The 13,270-nt window shown below is 58.7% G+C and overlaps 1 protein-coding gene across 1 annotated transcript in view; it reads left to right on the top strand.

Annotated features, from left to right (window-relative positions):
- The first annotated feature begins 9,841 nt into the window (after nt 1-9,841).
- Nucleotides 9,842-13,270, top strand: part of NOTCH1 (notch 1) — a 44,070-nt gene continuing 40,641 nt past the window's right edge. Inside the window, exon 1 of the mRNA XM_026860651.1 lies at nt 9,842-9,987. Within this exon, the coding sequence (XP_026716452.1) occupies nt 9,842-9,987 (146 nt within the window). The remainder of the gene's footprint in view (nt 9,988-13,270) is intronic.

Here is a 13,270-nt window from a genome sequence, read left to right as displayed (position 1 = left end):
GGAACAATGTCCCCCATGGCAGAGCTGGGGCGAACAATGGGCGTGGGGCGGCGGGCAGCTCGGCGGCCGGGCTGCAGGACCCCGGGCGCCCGAGCCCTCAGGAAATCCTTTTATTTTTCACTTGTGAACTGAAACAAACACAAGCTCCTGTTTATTTCCTGGTCGATTGTATTTTGGAGGATGGAGGTGGCTTCCCCACGCTGGACCGCTTAACTCCTCCCGCGCCGGCAGTGCCTGTCCCCCTTCCTGCAGCGAGATTGCTCCTCGTGCGGTGGTCGCCATGTGGCGGGACCCCCGCTCTCCCCCACTCCCCACCTCCCCGAATTTATGTTTAATTCGAAAACCTGAGGGTCATAAATAACACGTGCTGGCGTGGGAAGTCTGCAAAGCGGGAAGCTGGCCCGTCCCCTCCCATGGTGGAGGCTGGGGGAGCCCGGGGCGGTGGTTGGGGGGTTTAGGGCTGGAGCTGCTGCTGGAGGAGAGATGCAGCATCGCTGGGGCTGCCCCACACCGACAGCCTGAAGCGGCCCCGGCCCCGACCCCGCGGGGTGTCCTGCTCTGAAACAGGAGGGAAACGGGGCCCCGATGCAGCGCTGGCTCAGCGCAGAGCTGCTGGGCAGGATTTGTCTCTGCTCTCTCCATCCCTCGGCACCTCTCCCCGCCATCCCTCGGGCTCAGGGGTGGCATCACCCCCCACCTCCGGCTGCCCAGCCCTCTCCTGCGAGGGAGAGCAGCTCCCACAGCGAGGCCGAAGGTTTGCCGACCTCAGGCTTTTCTCACAGCTTCCCCGTCACATCCTCCCCGGCTCCCACGTCTGCCGTTCACAGGCGCTGCTCTCTTGGCTCCTGGCCCTGGGGCCTGTGCCTGGGTGGAAACAGCATCCAGATGGAGCTATTTTTTCACATTTTTGGGGGGGAGGGGAGGAAGGTTTGGGAAAAAGCTGCCGGGACCAGGAAAGCAAAGGGAAAGAGCGGATTTGCAAGGGGGCTGGTTAGCACGGCCCCGTTTCTGCGGGGTGCTCCTGGGAACAGGGGAGCTCAGAGGGGAAACTGAGGCACGGAGCATCCCACTCAGGGCAGTGTCCAGGTTGATGGTGAAGTCTTTAACTCCTGCCTCATCCCTCTGTGGGTGCAATCGGGGGGATGGCACGATCCGAATCACACCTCCATCAGCAGGGAGCAGCTGCCCAGACAGGGAGAGCGACACTGTGGGCAGAGCCTGAGCTCGGCTCTCGCTCACCCAGAGGGGGAGGAAAAGCCCCTCCGCCCCTTCAACTTTAAATCGCATCCATAGAAAACTTTTGAAACCCCACTATTGTGTTAGAGGATAAACATTTATTGAATATTTCCTGTTTGGCACAAATACGCTTTGACTCCTCTATGGTCTTTTTCTTCTCGTGTCTTTAAATGAGAATTATTTGAGCTGAATGTAAAGGAAAAGTATCCCCAGAGCGCAGAGCCCCTGGGAGCACGGAGCGAAGGAAAGCCCACGTGTGTGCCATGCCTGCTTGCTGTTAGCTATTAATTTCTGTCTCCCGAGGTCTGACATGAGCAATGCATTATGCAAAGGTTGTGGGAATATTTCAGACGCTGCATCCCGGGAGAACTACAATTTCAGTTTTACAGGGTTCAGGGTATTTTCCCCCCCCCCTTCTTTCTTTCAAATGTGTTGTTGCACTGAGATGTAACAGTGGTTACGACTTACACGGCGCAGGGAAGGACAAGCTGGGTCTGGCTGGGGGGGGTCAAGGGCTCACCGCCCCTGGGGTACCCACAGTTCAGGGGGGCCCTTTGCACCCCCAAAGCTCTCCGAGGTGGGCACCCGTCGGGTGGAGGAGCTGCGGTGGGACACTGCTTGCGTGCTTTGGTAGAGGTGAAACCCATGGGGCTGGCTGGGGGCTGAAAGCTGGGTCCGGGCAGCAGCCGGGGCTGGATGCTCGTGGTGCAGCAGGGGAGGCAGCGCCTGGGCACACGCTGGGTTTTGGGCCAGCCCCTGGCATGCCCTGGGCTGGGGGAAGCCTTGCAAAACACGAGCTCTTCCAGCAGAGAAGTCTTGCAACAGGGGCGCCGGCCGCAGGCAACTCCTGCTCGCCATCGCTGCTTGGCACGTGCTGCCGCGGCACCTCTGGGGCTGGGGCCAGGGAAGGTGGGGGGACACGGGGCCAGCCTGTCCTGCATGGCCGGGAGCCCGCAGGGAGAGAGAGAAGGCTCAGTTTGGGATGAAGCTGAACAGGGTTTGGCCTGGAGGCAGTCTAATTCTGGCCCAGGCACAATCAAAAGGGATTTATTTTTAGGCTCTGGGCTATCGCTGCTTTGGGGAACTGAATGGAAAATGTATATTTAGCCTCTTTGGCGATTTGCTTAGAAAAATAATCTCCTGTTACCGCTGCGGGTGGTGATTTGTGCCAGCCCTGCCCTCGCCAGTGCCGGCGGGCCCCTGGGCAGCGTCAGGCATCGCCCCACCACATGGCTGGTGGCTGCGGCCCCGGCTCGCTTGGGCAGCGCTGAGCTGGGAGCTGCCTCACGAGCTTGCTTCTTTTTTATTTCTCAAAAGGATTTTTCCATCCTGAAGACTTTGCTCTTACAGGTGTTGGAGGGCAGCTCCCCTCACACCTCCCACACGTGCTGCACCCATGAGACAATCCACCCAGCACCGGCACCATCCCTGCGCCCAGCGGCCGGCGCAGAGGGACACGTAGGTCCCGCTGCCAGGACCTGATTTACTGATTTAGTGCCTGAGGGAAGTGCTGAGGCCTCGCTGGTGTGAAAGGCGTGCAGGAACGCACGGGAGGGAGATGGTATTTCCTCCCTGAAATGCAGGTGGCAGAAGGGCAGAGCGTTAGGAGCCATTCACACTATAAATACACGAGATACACAGGAACCCGGGGCCCGTAGCTATTTTTGCCTGCAGGAAGCTGGGATGAGGAGGAGAGCATCCCTCCCTCCCCAGCACGTTGCTGGCAGCGGGACATGCCCAGGGCCAGGGCTGCTGGGCTGGGCATGTCCTGCCCCGTGCCGGCTCCGAGCGCTTCGCTCGCACCCACCACTGCCAGCAAAAGCAAGATCGGGCGTGGGGCTGGCGCTGCCCCATCGCCTTCACCCTCACAGGTCAAAAAGCAGCTGCAAGAGAGCTGCCGTCCCTTGGCTGGGGGTCTGGAAGAGGGTGCGTGGTCCCTCTGCCAGGCTGCTGCAAGGGGCTCGTCTCGGGGCGGTGGAAGTGGCCGGGACAGGAGCCTGCGCCTGGGTAACCCCAGAACCTCGAGACCCCGCAGCAGCTCGTGCTCCCCAGTGCCAGCTGGCCGGGCGGCGAGAGGAAAAGACATGTTGCCTTCTCTGGGACTGATATCAGCTCCACATCCTGCAGAGATCTCTGCTGACTGATGACCTATTCCCCTTGTACATGGGAAACAGCACCAGCTTTGCTGGCACTGGATCAGTCCCATGAAGCGTGCACGGCCAGCCCTGGGGCTGTACCATGCTCCTCGCTCCTCTCCCTCGCCGCCTGCACTGAAGACAACACCTGAGCACCTTCAGCTCCGGATCTGTTTTCTTACCCCCCTTTCTGGCAGGCAGACGGGTCCCCAGCACTCCCGTGTGTCGTGCGGTGTTCACCGCTGAGCCGAAACGCAAACCGCGTGGCGGGGATGAAAGGCACGTGGCCCCGAGAGGAGAGAGCGAGAGCAGGACCACGCTGGGGGCTGCCTCCTCCTCCGATCAGGTCACAGACAGCTCTCTCCAGCCACACTCAGCTGTCCCGATTTCCCCGTTGCTCGGCTGTCTCTCGGCTGGCATCTCTTCTTTGGAAGAAGCCAAAGGCAATAATTGCACGAAACCAGTGATGGCAAATCACCAGCAGCAGCAGCACTAATTGCACAGATGTTATCACCACCTTCAGCAGTGCCTGTCTGTCTCTGCATCCTCTCACCTCTAGAAAAAGGGAATCTGGAAACATTTCTTCATCCAGAAAAACTTACGGGAGACTCTTGTCTCTGCTGGATACTTGTGTTGCGTGTTTGTGTGTGTGTGTGTGTGTTGCACACGTGTTACTGTGGGTTTGAGTGTCTGTGTATTTGTGTGTGCACTTACAGAGAAAACAACAGATAAACGAGAATAAAATATTTCAATAATGTCTTTTGAATAAAGTTTTCTTGGGGAATCTGACAGGCAAGGTCACCAATCTCTTTCGCTTGTTTGCTCAGTGCAGAGCCGGGGCTGGACTCCGCATGGGCAGGGTCCCACGGATGAGGAAGGTGGCTGGTCCCCAGCTGAGGACAGCTGTGTGCTTGGGGATCCGTGTCCAAGAACCGCAAGAGCTTCAGGACGTGGCAGGGACCTGGAGCTCCCACCTCACCCCCGCAGCAGGAACCCTGCCTGGGCAGCATCTCTCCTCCGAGTCCCGGCGTGACCTGCCGGGGCACGCTCCGTCTCCAGCATTCACCAAAAGAAAAGAAGCAGGAGGAAAAAAAAAAAAGTCAGCTCCTCGTGATCTAGCCTCATAATTACCTGTTATTCTCATATCGAGGTAATTAACAATTAGGCAGCTGTCTGAATCACATGCAGAGGAACAATTATTTCGTTATTAATGGATTCTATTTAACAGGTCCTATTTTCCCAGATGTTTTTTGTTTTTTTTTTTTTTCCTTGCGCTCTCATGAATTATCCTAGCAATTAAACCTGCACCAGAAAGAGGGAGGAGTAGTCCTAATATTTACTGAACCTTGCAAAGCATCACATTTCTCAGCTTATGAACCTGTCACAAGTCATCGGGGGGCTCTGGCGGTGATGGGGAACCCGTAACCCAACACCCTTCACTGTCACCTGCGCAGAGCTGCTGGCTCTGCCCCGCCGCTGCCGGGGAGCTTATTCATTTCACGGGTACCGCTGCAGATAAAAGCTATTATTTACAGTCAGTTACATATTTCCGTTGGCAAACCTCCTCCCTTAAGTGCAGGTTTAAAAACATCCCACTCAGCAAACCAAAGCCGCACAGGCTAAACCCAGCCTGCTCTCAGGCTGTTGCCCCCGCGCCGGCCCCGCCGCCCCAGCGGTGCTGTGCTGGGGGTCACCCCGAAACGGCTGCGGTTTGGGGTGCGGGAACAGCTCGCCCGGACCCTTCACCTTCATGTTCCCTTTGCAGGAGGCACCCCGGGCTCTCCCCAGGGTGACCCCGGGAGGCCTGCAGGGTGCGGATGCGCTCCCCTTCCCCGGGCACCGCGCTCTGCTCCCAACTGCCGTGCCCGGGCGCAGAGACACGTTAATAAATCCCGAACGCTTGAAGCCCAGCGGCAGGGACAGCCCGGGTCCGACCCTTTGAGGCAGCTCCCGTGGGTGCAGAGGTGGTTTTGGCTGTGCTGCCCAGGACTCTGCAGGGACGGGGACCTGCTGGGCTGCTGTGGGGACCCTGGGTGGGCTCTGGAGCCACCACGGGCCGGTGTGGCAGGCAGCAGCGATGCCGGGTGGAGGGCAGCAGGCACCTGGGGCTAATCTTTCTCCAGGGAAAGTTTCATTTTGATTTTCCCACCTTCTGAGTTTGGCCGGTGCTCTTTAGAGTGTGACTACCTCCCAAAACTTGAGTCTGGGGGTTTCTTTGAGAAGTGTTTTGAGTTTGTTTTCATAGGTTTCTGAGTATGGACTGGTCCAGCTCTGAAGTTTTCAACAGACAGCTGGGGCTGAGTCCTCGCAGCCACCCAGCACAGGGCCAGGCACCTGCTCCGCTCCCATTTGTTTTTGCCAGGCACGGAGTTGGGGATTTCACTGAAAAACAGGAACTTTGCCGGACAGCAGCTGCTCCGAGGCGGTGAATCAGCTCGTCCCGCTGACACCCAGCGGAGCCGTGCCAGAGCCACGCAGCGATCCCATGCCCAATGCCCCACACTTTTGTGGCCCTGACGTGGCAGCACATGCCACCGCCAGCCTGGTGGGCAGCTCCCGCAGCGCAGGGACCCGCCCGGTGGCTGCGACCACCCGTGTGGCAGCAGCGAGGGGTCTGTGGCTGCTCCCCTGTCCCCGCCGCCTGCGCAGAGGTCAGCGGGCCACGACCAGGCGCAGTCGGCTAATGCCTTTTGTCCCAGCCTGACTTTTCCCCTCCCAGCAGGATTAGGATGGGATGACCAGGCAAGGAGGCCCCTAATCCTATTACCGGGCCCTGGCGCAGCCCCGTTGGGCAGCCCTGGGAACCGGCCTCGCTGCAAGGCACCGGGGAGGCGGCAGGCAAGGCAGCAGCCTGCAACGCCCTGTGCTGCTGCTGCAAAAACTCAGCCCCGTCTCCACCGGTTTTCCTAAAACCACTTTGCTCTGCAGATGCCCCAGCCTGCGCAGGCAGCAGGACACACACGGGCACCCCCGGCCCCCGCAGCCCCCACCGGTGGGGCTCAGCCCCCTGCGGCCACACGCCCAGCAGCATTTGGAGCAGGTGGTCCCGAGCCCTTTTGGCTCATTTGGCTCATTTGCCGCGTTTCTCTGCGGGGTTGCAGCTGAGAGGGCAGCAAACCTTCTCCTGCCTGGACAGTGAGTTGTTTTTCTCCCTTGACAGTTGCAAGGAGCCGTGTTTGTCTTTCTCTCCCTTCCTGTTTACTCGCTGCCATCAGGACACTCTTTGATGTGTTTTTGCTGCTGGACTTCGTGGGGGCAGCGTCTCGCTGGCGCCCGCAGCTCCTTGCACGGTGCAGCGGGACCGTGGCTCTGGACGCAGCAGCACCAGCAGCCCTGGGGCCCGGGGGGGACCCATGTGCCAAAGGGACACGGCTCAGCGAGGTGCTGGTGCAGGAGGGAGTGCTCACACCCCTACCCTCAGCACCGCCTGGGCTGGCGCACAGCTCCTACGCTCCAAAGTCCGAGCGGCAGCGAGATCCCTGCCCAGCCCTGCCCGGGACAGACATCGCTCCGGTGGGGCGCAGGGTCCTGCCGGGAGTGGGGAGCTGGTGGTGGTGTGGGGGTCCTCCCAGGCAGCATCACCTCATCCCCATGTCCTGGGGCAGGGGGGTCATCCCCAACCCTCCAGTGGGTGCCGGGGTGCCCGGATCCCCCCTTATGCTCCCCGCTAAATCCCCAGCTGTGAGTCTCACCGCCCGGTGCAAGAGCCACTGCATTTGAAAGGTCACTGGGCTTTGAAGTCAGCAGCTCAGGGCGGCGCGGGGAGGGCTCACACCTTGCTGGCATCTCTTCACTGGCCGGTTCCCAGTTACCCGCCCCGGCCCATGCCGTGGGGAGGGCTGCGGCCGGGGGGTGGTACAGCACACAGCCCGGCCCATGCCACCCACACCCGAGCAGCGGGCCCGTCCTTGTGTGCAGAGATGGGGGGAAGCCTCATGGGCCAGCCGGGATGCCAAGGGGCGACAGCGTGAGCGAGACCCCCCCATCCCGCTGAGGGAGGCAGCGAGCAAAGCCCTCGCCAAGCAGGAGCGATCCCTGCTCACGGAGAGGACCCCACAGAGGGAGGAAGCGTTGTGGCATCACAGGGGCAGGGTTTGGGTTTATTTTTTTGTTAATTTATTTTTCAGCCTAATTCTGAAGAAAATCCCCAATGGTTTTCCAAGAAATAAATCGCTCACCTGCAGCTGCCAGCAGGCAGAGGTCAGGGAATGGGCTCTGGGGCTTCTCCAAACCTTTTGGCACCGGCAGTGGCACCACCAAAGGCCCCGAGCGCAGCCAGCCCATGGGAGCCCCCACGGCACGGGGCAGGGGACCCCCGGTACCCCAGCACAAGGGATGTGCTGGGCATGGCAGGGGGTTTTCCTGGGGCTCCTGAGTGCACCCAAGCATGGTTTGGGGGATTCCTCCCTCCCTCCCTCCCAGGCATGGGGCTGCGACGGGAACCCCACAATAAAGCAGGCGGCTCCAGGGAGGCAGCCAGCGCCCCGCAGCCTCTCTTCTTTGAGCGGAAACGGCATCTTTTGGGCTGATTTCTCCTGGTTCCCGTCTTCGTGTGCCTGGCTTTGATTCGCGGCCGAGCCCTGTGATAATGTGGCTGCCTGGGAAGGAAGGGAGTAGAAGGAACTGGCTATTATGCTTGGCCCCTCTCCAGGAGGTGTTTTTGCTGGGAGGCACCAAGGTCAGAGCTGGGTGGGAAGCATTCCCCGACATGTGCCCAGCCATGGCAGCGGGGACGCAGGGCCCCCCACACCACCCTGACAGCAGGGCTGCCATCGTGGGTGCCCATAACCCAAAACACCCTGCATTGGTGCAGAAGATGCACCATCCTCTCTGCATGTGGGTTTTTTTGGGGGGAAAAAAGCTGCTTTACAGCCGCTCTGTGAAATGAAACATCTCCAAATCTTCCTGTTTCCACACGGAAGGAAAGAAGGGGCGATGGGTGGGAGCACCCGTGAATGGAGCAAGCAGCAAGGGCTGGGGTGCGGAAAGCACTTTTTCACCCTCTTTTTGTAATCGCTTAAGAATTTCAGCTGGCTTCAGCCCGGTGCAGGAGCTCCCAAGTCCCAGATCCCATGGCTGTGAGAACAGAGCTGGCACCGAACAGCCCCCGAAAATACCTGCTGGCATCGGTGACATCCCAGGACCCTGCAACCCAGCCCCCCCCCAGGCCAGCACAGCAAGAAGGGGCATGCCCGGGTCTCTGGGAGCGACGTCTCTCAAAAAAAACTGCCCGAAAACTTGCACGGAGCGAGTGTCCGCACGGCATGACGTCTTTCTTGAGTGCTTGCCTTGGGAGAGGCAAATCCCAGCCGCACGGGGCCGGGTGAAACTGCAGGGATGCCAGCGTAACTCAGATGTGCTTGGCATTGCGCGGCGGTCCAGAAATCCAGTATCAGGTTCATGCCCGGGCTTGTGTGCAGAGAATCACGCTTGGGTTTTCACTGCTGCGAGCGATGGTTTTCAATTATTTAATGTAAATATCAGAAGATGTCTGATCCTGGCCCCTCCATGCACTCTGGTGAGCAATTTCTTTGCTGAGATGATGAAAAGTCCCATGTGTCTCAGCAGGAAAAGGAGGAATGGAAGAAAAAGCAAAGAAATGGATGGTTTCGAATGAAACACAGGGTGCAAACGTGTCCCGCTCGGCCCCAGGCCTGAGGGCAAGGCTGGGCTGGGGTCTGCACTTCAAAAGAGCTGGGGTCACCGCATGTGTCCCCTCCGTGGGTGAGAGCTGGGGGGCACAGAGCCACCCCCCACCCCAAGCTGGGTGCCTGAGACCCCCCATGGAATCACCCTGGTGAGGGAGGGGACAGGGACACGCAGGGTCTGCAGCACCCGGGTGCGGGCAAGGACCAGAACAGGCATGGAGGGGACAGGGACATGCACCGAGAGGTGGGGGGACCAACATCACGAGCCAGCCTGCACGGGTGGGTGCACCCGCGCCCCGACACCCACAAGGGATCAGCGCGGGGACAGGCTTGAGGCCGAGCACATCATCACCCGCAGCTCCATAAACCCCGTCCGCCTGTGTTTACTCAACAGCAAATATTTCAGTTGTTTTATGGAGGTGGATAAGAGCGGCGCAGGGGACGGCGCGGCCAGGGCTGGGCTGCAAGACGCCTGCCCAACACCTGCTCTGCCTTCGCAGCCCATAAAGACATTTTATTCCCATAAAGACATTTTATTTTAAACGTGACACGTATTTTATAGCACAATAGCTCAGCAGCACCTTTCACCCAGGTACAAACAGCACGGGGAAATCTGCTCCTCCGGGATGTCTCCCCGCCTGTCGCTAATCCCGTGAGTGAGAATTACTAAACTGATTTTACACACCAAGAAATGATGGCCAGAAGCAACCCTGCAATTAAAACTAGTTTCAGCAGCCCACAAGGAGGAAAACTCTGTGGGTGCCAAGCCCCAGCACAGCAGCCATGCCGGGGCAGGGACATGCGTGTCACCGAGCTCTGCCCATGGCAGGGGGGCTGGCTGTCCTCTGCCCCACCCCGACCCCGGACACGCTGGTGGGACCCATCCCCACAGCGTGGCCAGGAGGAAAAACATCCTCCATGGGCACGTGCTGCGGCGGCACCACCATCACCGCCGTGACGGAGGGATGGTGTGATCGGTGTGATTTATCCTATGGCCGTCCATTCACAATCCTCCGCTCAGCTATTTAAAAAAAAAAAAAATAAAAAAAATCAGGATTTAGACCATTCTTGCAAATCCAGCCTCATTTCTCTGGTGCCCTGGGGAATCGCAGCTTAATCCCATTATGGGGCAGCTTTGGCTGGGATAATTTCACATCGCAGACTCCATGACCGGCTGTATTTTTATCTGCTCAGACTTTCCAGGATGCTCTACCCACTTTGATTCCTGCTTAATTACTAAAAATTGCTTTTTTTTGAGAGTGTGAGAGAGGGTGCGGGGTGCGTGCACCAGCGTGAGGAGAGCTAACCCTGCGTGTTGCTCAAAAAAAACAGCCAGCAAAGGAATGCCAAGCCCAGCGTGGTGGGGAAAGCAGGGGAGATCCAGTTTGATGTCTGCCTTATCGGTCCTATTTTTATTGCACTGAATGTATAAGAGCAAAATATTGATTGTGATGATAAAGAGATGAAAGTGTCAAGAAGGAATAGGCACACTAGTTACTCAGGCGATTGGAAGCCGCGTTGGTTGTATTTAACAGGCATTTGCCATTAAAAAAACGCCTGTTTTTATTTAAATAGCCTAGGGCAAATTTCTCACTAAACCAACTTTCCCACGCCAGCCCAGTGCTCTAACTCTGGTTTTTGGCAAATTTTTTCCTGAGCTGTCAAGGCAAAATATATATAAGAATGCTGGTCTCACTTAGGTTTTTTTCCAGCCCCTGGAGACATGAAAATAATTTACAGATGTGCATTACCTGTTTATATTTGTATTAAGTTTTGCTTAACGGACATAATTTTCTTAGCTTGCAGTAACAAAAAAATATTCCCAGAGTTTCACTCATTTAATTTTAACTTATTAAAACTTTTAAACATGTGTGGAGGTTTTATGTTTTTAAATCACTAATCACATGGACAGCTGCCAAGGTTTCTATTAAGGCCTTTTATGAACGCTATTTTTAAGAGTACCTAAAATCCCATTATTTTTAACCCCTGAAGACCACTCAGAGTAAAAAAGTTTCTTTGGATTTATGTCACATTCACCTCTTATTGCGAAAAGATTTATGCTGAACGCTGACTTTTCCCTTCCTGCCCTTTTTCTTTAGCTGGTAGGAGTCTCCGGGGGAGGCGTGTGGGAGAAGGGAACTCGAGGAGGTTCCCTGCGAGGATCTTGTGCCAGATCCCCCCCTGTACCGGGCGAAGGACGGCACCAGATTCCAGCGGGGCTTCTCCTAACAGCACCGGGCTGGAGGAGTCATCCTCACGCCGAGATGCTCGTTGCCCCCATCCTGCCCATGGGAAACCACAGAAGAGCCTTTTACCCCCCTCCACGGCAAAGCCTTCCCCGGCGCAGAGCCGCCCCGCTACCGCGGGGTCAGGGCACCCCCGGGTGATGGCACTAAGCGGGTGTATTTGACCTTTGGTGTTCAGGGGGTGAGGCTGCGCGGCCGCATGCACGGGTGTGTTTGCGTTTATCCGCAACCTTGCCCCCGGCCGCCGAGGGCAGACCCACCCCGCCGCAGAGGAAAGCAGGGCCATGGCTCGCACACGGCTTCCCACAAGCTCTTTCGGCCTCGGGGTTGTGGGTGTCCAGCACCCCAAGAGCAGCCGGTGTCAGGGACACCCGGTTATCCCGCAGTGCCCCAGCACCCCGTCCTGCCACCGCATCCCGCGCCGGTATCACCCCCCCTCCATCCCCTGGCACCATGGGCACGGCGGGAACCCCCGACAGCCCCAGGCATGGTCCGGGGGGGCTGGTGGGGGGGGGTTTCTCTCCAGTTTGAGGGAGCAAGCCCCCGAGCACAGCTAAGCTGAACGGACGGTGCTTTCTGCACTTGGAGAACAAGCCCGGGCAAAGCTGCGGCTGGTATTTCCAGGCAGGTAGAGCCGAGATGTTCCCTGGGCGCTGACAGGGAGGGAGAAGGGGAGAAGATGGAGAGAGCAGAAGTCTCCAGCTCCAAGGAAGCCAGAGCGGTGGCAACCTCAGGCTGCCCTCGCAGGTGCCTTGCCTCGGGCTGAGGCTGAAGATGGTGGGACGGTCGTGGCGGCACAGGGACGGTCGTGGCGGCACAGGGACGGTCGTGGCGGCACAGGGAACGGTCGTGGCGGCACAGGGACGGTCGTGGCGGCACAGGGATGTTGCTCAGCCAGGGCCGCATTCCCCTGCCCAGCTGCTGCCATCCTACTCCTGTTTTCAGGGGGGGTAAAACTGCAGAGGCACCCGCTTCCCTGCCAGGGGTAGAAAGTGAGGGTGAAGAGGCGTTACAGCCTCACGTCCTTTGGCATCTGCCGTCCGCGTTTGAAACGCGCCGATGGTCCGGCCTTGCCTCTGCTCCACCGCGACAGAGGCGAGCGGCATCTCCCCGGGATGCTTTAAGGTTTCAGAGGGGGCTCAAGCTCCCAGAAACACCCAGACCCTGAGCAGACCCGAACCCCAAGCGGCACCGTGCTCTGCTCAGAGCCCCGACCCCCCGCCCCACATCAGGGCACCGTTCCAGAGCCCGAATCGACAAATGCAGGAGGAGCAGGGAAGGAGGGGAGAGCGCCGGAGCGAGGTACCGCTGCAGGGCTCGCTCCTTTGATCTGAGGAGCAGACTCTGCCCTTCGGTTTGTTTAATTGTTTCACACTTGCTCTGGAAATAATTTACAACAGGAAGCGGTGGGATAACACCGGGCCTGGCATGGGACGGGATGAGCCGGGAGGGGCGGGGGGGGGGCTGGCGGAGAGATGCCCTGTGATGAGAGACACAGAGACACAGATGACAACGGTGTCACCTCCTTCCCATTAACCCGTTGCTGACCCTCGCTCCTCTTCCCCAAGCTTTCAGCCAGAGGCCGGCAGCCCCTGTATAATGTAATCCCCACATCTGGGAGCACTAAGAGCCATCCCACGGCCTCCAGCACCCACAGCGTGAGGGGCTTGGGAGGGAGACCCAGGAGCCTGGCGGGGTTTAGGTGCCCCCACCCCCAGGGCAGTACGTACCCCAAATTCTCTGTGCTCTGAGCTTTTGCCCCCTTACCCTTCGGGCAGAGCGTTGTGGTGACAGACACCAGCAAACACCAGTTTAAGTGCTCCTCGGGCTCAAGGCCTGGCTGGGTTTTGGGGGGGACATCACGCTCCCACCCCACAGGCTCCGGGGGGGGCTCAGCGTGCCAGGCCAGACCTCGGCGCGGGGACAGCCCAGGGGGGGGACAGGGGGTCTGGAGTGGGGCTCTGGGGAACACGGGGGTGAGGGTGTGGGGACCCCCAGGCAGCGC

The sequence above is a fragment of the Athene cunicularia genome (genome assembly GCF_003259725.1).
Source record: "Athene cunicularia isolate RWA chromosome 17 unlocalized genomic scaffold, athCun1 chr17_part1, whole genome shotgun sequence".
Taxonomy (NCBI): domain Eukaryota; kingdom Metazoa; phylum Chordata; class Aves; order Strigiformes; family Strigidae; genus Athene; species Athene cunicularia.
Note: the sequence above shows the minus strand (reverse complement) of the source record. Positions and strands in the feature narration are given on the sequence as shown.